This window comes from Sinocyclocheilus grahami, unplaced genomic scaffold (assembly GCF_001515645.1).
Source record: "Sinocyclocheilus grahami isolate Dianchi unplaced genomic scaffold, SAMN03320097.WGS_v1.1 scaffold655.1, whole genome shotgun sequence".
Lineage (NCBI taxonomy): Eukaryota > Metazoa > Chordata > Actinopteri > Cypriniformes > Cyprinidae > Sinocyclocheilus > Sinocyclocheilus grahami.
In genome coordinates, this window is record NW_015505834.1 from 74,991 (window position 1) to 80,039 (window position 5,049).

General features: G+C 38.5%; 1 protein-coding gene across 1 annotated transcript in view; it reads right to left on the minus strand.

Annotated features, from left to right (window-relative positions):
- LOC107558656 (exonuclease mut-7 homolog) overlaps nucleotides 1-5,049 on the minus strand; it is a 20,397-nt gene that overhangs the window by 8,901 nt on the left and 6,447 nt on the right. Inside the window, exon 2 of the mRNA XM_016242316.1 lies at nucleotides 1,883-1,952. Within this exon, the coding sequence (XP_016097802.1) occupies nucleotides 1,883-1,907 (25 nt within the window). The 5' untranslated portion in view covers nucleotides 1,908-1,952. The remainder of the gene's footprint in view (nucleotides 1-1,882; nucleotides 1,953-5,049) is intronic.

Sequence of the window (5,049 nt, forward strand, 5' to 3'; positions counted from 1 at the left end):
GGGGGGGGGGGGGGGGGGGGGGGGGGGCGGGGGGGGGGGGGGGGGGGGGGGGGGGGGGGTATACGCTCCTTTGAGGAGCCCTGAATGCAACAGTCTCTCTCATGCTGTGTGGCCAACACCTTTCTTCTCCTAGCCTCTCCTTCTTCCCAGGGCTGGTTTTCCTTCTTGGTGTTTGTCTCGGATTTCCTCCGGAAAGGGCAGCACGGTGGTCACGGTGAAAAAAATCCAGCCTTCCTGACCGACAGCCTGGGAAAGTGGTGCAAAGGGCTTTTCTCCATCCACTCTCAGCACAACCCCACCCCCTCGTCCCATCAGGCTGCACGGAGATCATCGGATTTGCCCGCAACGCTGCCTTCATGAGCTTAAACATTATTTAGGATAGTCTTTTCCCATAAGCGAACTTTCAGCGATTGGTGTGGCGGCACGCGATGACACACAAACACATTATATTCTCTGGTCTTTGTCTCTGCTCCACCCTAACCTCATTCTTCTCCAGGCATTAACATACACACACGCATGGGAGGAAAGTGGGGAGGAAGGACATTAAGGAATGTAGACTATGCAGTTAGTCAATGGGAAGTTCAAAAAGTGAGATTGTTGTTGAAGGAGACAGGTACGTACTTACAGTCATGTATTGCTTCCACTCGTGGAGTGAACGACAACTCTTTAATCGAGTGGATTATTAAATTTTTTGAATGTGCAAAATTGGCCGTGATGATGTTGACTTCGCTAAGCCTCTGCTAAGGTCATTGCTATTGTGTTCAGCAGTCGCTTCACCCATCAGGATTCGATCGGATAGGAAAAAGCAGTCTTGATATGATGACTGGTTAAAAAATAAGTGGGCTTGGTGATGTGAGCCGAAAAAAGGAAATGGAGCAATTTACATATTTTTTACGAAAGCTTTTATTATGAAAACTTTTTTTTGTAATATTGTGCACCAATAATTGTTCACAATACAACAAGGATCATGTATTGAGAAAGTAAATGGGGTCAATTTTGATGTAGGGATGCACAAATATTCAATTTATGGCTGATACTGATAGATTAATAATTGTTTTCCTGTTATGGCCATCAACTGATAAATAGACAATATTAAATTTCGATATTATTTCGTTTAAATTACAGAACTCTAAAAAAATTTAATAACAACAATAAAAACAATATTATTAATTATTTTAGATGCAACAAGTGGATTAAAAAATCACAACCACATTATAAATGTACAGTAAATTTCCACAATTAAATTTAATATTAAAATTAATTTTTAATGTTTTTGAGGCCTACATTTATTTGATCAAAAATACAGTAATGATTTGAAATACTGTTACAATTTAAAAAAAAAGTTTTCTATTTTAATATACTTAAAATGTAATTTATTCCTGCGATGCAAAGCTGAATTTTCAGCATCATTACTCCAGTCTTCAGTGTCACATCATCCTTCAGAAATCAGTATAATATGCTGATTTGCTGCTCAAGAAACATTTCTGATTGTTATCAATGATAAAAACAGTTGTGCTGCTTCATATTTGTTGTTAAAACTGTGATAAATGTTTTTCTTTGATTAATATGAAGTTCAAAAGAACAGCATTTATTTAAAATGGAAATATTTTTTAACATTATAAATGTCTTTACTGTCTGTTATGAAAGTTTTTGTGACCTTGCAGAATAAAAGTATGAATTTCTTAATAATAAATTAATATATATTTTAAATAAATAAAATAACAGCCACTAACCAATAAACTACAGATATATTTGCATCCCATTTGTTTTCATATTTGTACTAATAAATATTCCTATGAATGAGTCAGTAATAATCATGCTAGCATTAGCACACAATGTTTAATAAAGAGTATCCAAGAGTCGAATGATGTTTGAAACGTACCTTTTGATTGTCCTTCCAGGTTCATGGTTGTACACCTGGTGGCGCTGTCTGAACTCCACGCTTCCACACCCTGCACCAAAGAACCCAATCATTGCTATGATTGTACAATGCATGGAAAAACTGATTCCCAACACAGATCTACTTAACAGGCTACAACACGCTTAAGAGACTCGAACACGTCTAACATTGCATAATTCTTCTGCCCGGTGGATTTTAATAACATTCATCACTGGTTCATAACCAAAAAACTCTCAGAATGTCTCTCAGGCTGGGAAGTTACAGCAGGACTTGCTAGATGACCTCAAACAAATTAGTGTAAAATGAAATTGTTTTTTTTTTCATGTAGCAATCTCCAAAAATGTGCAGTTTGGCAGCTGCTCTTAATGTTGATGTTGAGTTCTCACACATTCTCAGGCAGTTTTTCCCCAAGTCAGCAACAGTCTACTCACAAAAAAAGTGTCATATATCGTTCCCCATTGTATGCGCAATGCTTCAGGGCTAAGATTTACCTTCTTATTATGAGAGGAAACATGTAACAAGGGTTTTTCCCTAGTTTGTCGACTGAACAGTCAAAGTGATTCGTGTTGAGCAACATGTGAACAAGTGCCTCAGGTGTCAGTAGCCACATGTACACGTCTGAGTCTCTCACACACAAACACGTCTCCCTCCCTGTGGGAACAGCAGTCTGCCAGCTGGCTAGGCGACATGCTTTTGAGGCTGAGGATGTTTTGTTTTTTTGGTCTGGAGTCTGGACTGTTTCTCTCAGCAGTCTCAGGGGAAGCTCCTGGCACTGAGCTCCAAAGCTCTCGCTCCTGACGCTCACTCACATCTCCTCTGGTCTTCACTGACATCTAGCGGACACAGAGACCCCTCACACAACATCAGATCCTGCTCTGTACTCGGATCTGAACAGTAGTGAAGTATTTGTATTTTACTCAAGTAAATTTAAAAAGTATCTGTACTTTATCAGAGTGCTTTTCTTTGTAAAACTTCTACTTCACTTCATTCCAAAGCATGATGTTTTAATTTTTACTGCGCTACATTATATGATTAAAAGTTGTCGTTGTTGTTTTTTCCCTTTAATACTTAAGAATAGGGATGCACCGATATGAAAATTTTGGCCGATACCAATAACCGATAATCCTTTATTTTTGAAAGCCGATAACCGATATGTTGGCCGATAAATCTATATCCAAATTTTTATATACTTTTTGAGAGCCTGATTACAAAAAAGGTCTCAAAAAAATTAGCATTTATCGGCCGATACCGATATGGTGGCCGATATATCGTGCATCCCTACTTAAGAACTTTAAAAATGTAGTACTTTCTTGTACTCAAGTAAAACTTGTAATTACTTTTACTTGAGTAAAAGTAAAAAAGTACTAGATTAGATTTCTAATGTAATTAAAGGGGTCATATGATGCTGCTAAAAAGAACATTATTTTGTGTATTTGGTGTAATGAAATGTGTTTATGCGGTTTAAGGTTAAAAAATCCTTTCTGAAACGCGTCGATTTTTTCAAAGCTCATCGTTCTGAAAATCGAGGTGTGCTGTGATTGGCCAGCTATCCAGTGCGTTGTGATTGGCCGAATTCCTCAAGCGTGAGACGGAAATGTTACGCCCCTCATCATACTGTGATGGCCTGCGGTAACCACATGTGGCAACCCTGGGCTGGACTCTGCTTCGTCCACGGTGAAAGCCGATCCGGCGATCCACAGCGCGAAGTTGATGTATTTCCTCAGCGACCAGCACAGATCTGCTCCAGGCATGACGAAGCGGATATCGTCCTCTTTTGGAAGATCAAACAAAGTAGTTTCGCTTTCACAACGAACCACACAGTGCCTTCACGACATGGCGGCAGCAACAATACTACAGCGATAATAAAAGTTACGCCTTCTTTCTTTGCGTAAACATTTGGGCGGCATTATGCTAATCTTCCCACATAGTGACGTAGACATGTGGAGGCATGTTAGAACGAGTCATTTTAGGTAGGCGTGGTTGACTCTTAACTTTTATAAAGAATATCTCTTTGGATTTGAGACTTTAGTCTTTGCAGCTTTACAGATCTTCTTTAAGCACCAAGAGCTTTAAGCTCCAAAGAGAAAGGAAAAATTGAAATGGCATCATATGACCCCTTTAAGTATGAAATTATATTTAATATGAAACCTAGTTTGCAGTGCAGTAAAACGTACAACATTATGCTTTGGAATGTTGTGAAGTGAAGTTTTCAAAAGAAAAACACTCTGATAAAATATAAACACTTGAAAATTTTACTTTTAAAGCAGAGTAAAAATACTTCACTACTGACTGCCTCTGTCTGCACTAGGGGATGCACCGAATGTTCGGCAACCGAATAAGCGAAAAGACCAATATGACCCCTTTAAGTATGAAATTATATTTAATATGAAACCTAGTTTGCAGTGCAGTAAAACGTACGACATTATGCTTTGGAATGTTGTGAAGTGAAGTTTTCAAAAGAAAAACACTCTGATAAAATATAAACACTTGAAAATTTTACTTTTAAAGCAGAGTAAAAATACTTCACTACTGACTGCCTCTGTCTGCACTAGGGGATGCACCGAATGTTCGGCAACCGAATAAGCGAAAAGACCAAATAAATTGTACCGAACAAGATATGACACGATCATATAGCAACCAGCGCAGAGTGAGAGGCACGCACTCTTTATTATGCAGCACACAGTGTGGAAGCATTTAAACTGTCGGAGAAAGAAAAATCATTACAAGCACCAACAGCGAGAGACTGTTTAGGACTGCATCGCATGTCTTCAATGAGAAGAGGAAGGGGTGGTTGTTGCTGGTTACTGTATGATGATTGAAATCGCGAAATGGCCTTAAACAATTAGTAAATAAAATGCAGAACGTTATGTTTTCTAATACACGCAGCAGCAGATCTGCTTGTTAACCAGGGTTCAAAGTTACAGTCGTCCGTTGCTCAGTCACATTTTTATGAATTTTTACAAGGCATGTGATAATGCGATACGTACGACGTATTCGTAATGAGACTCATTTATAAATCTGTTGTCAAGAAAAATAAGCATTGAGGTCTTACTGCGCATTTCCACCAAAATATAAGTTGAGAAAAAGCAAGAACTCTTATCAACATTCATAAATGTTAGTATTGTAATTTTACTGTTGTTCTGTAAAAT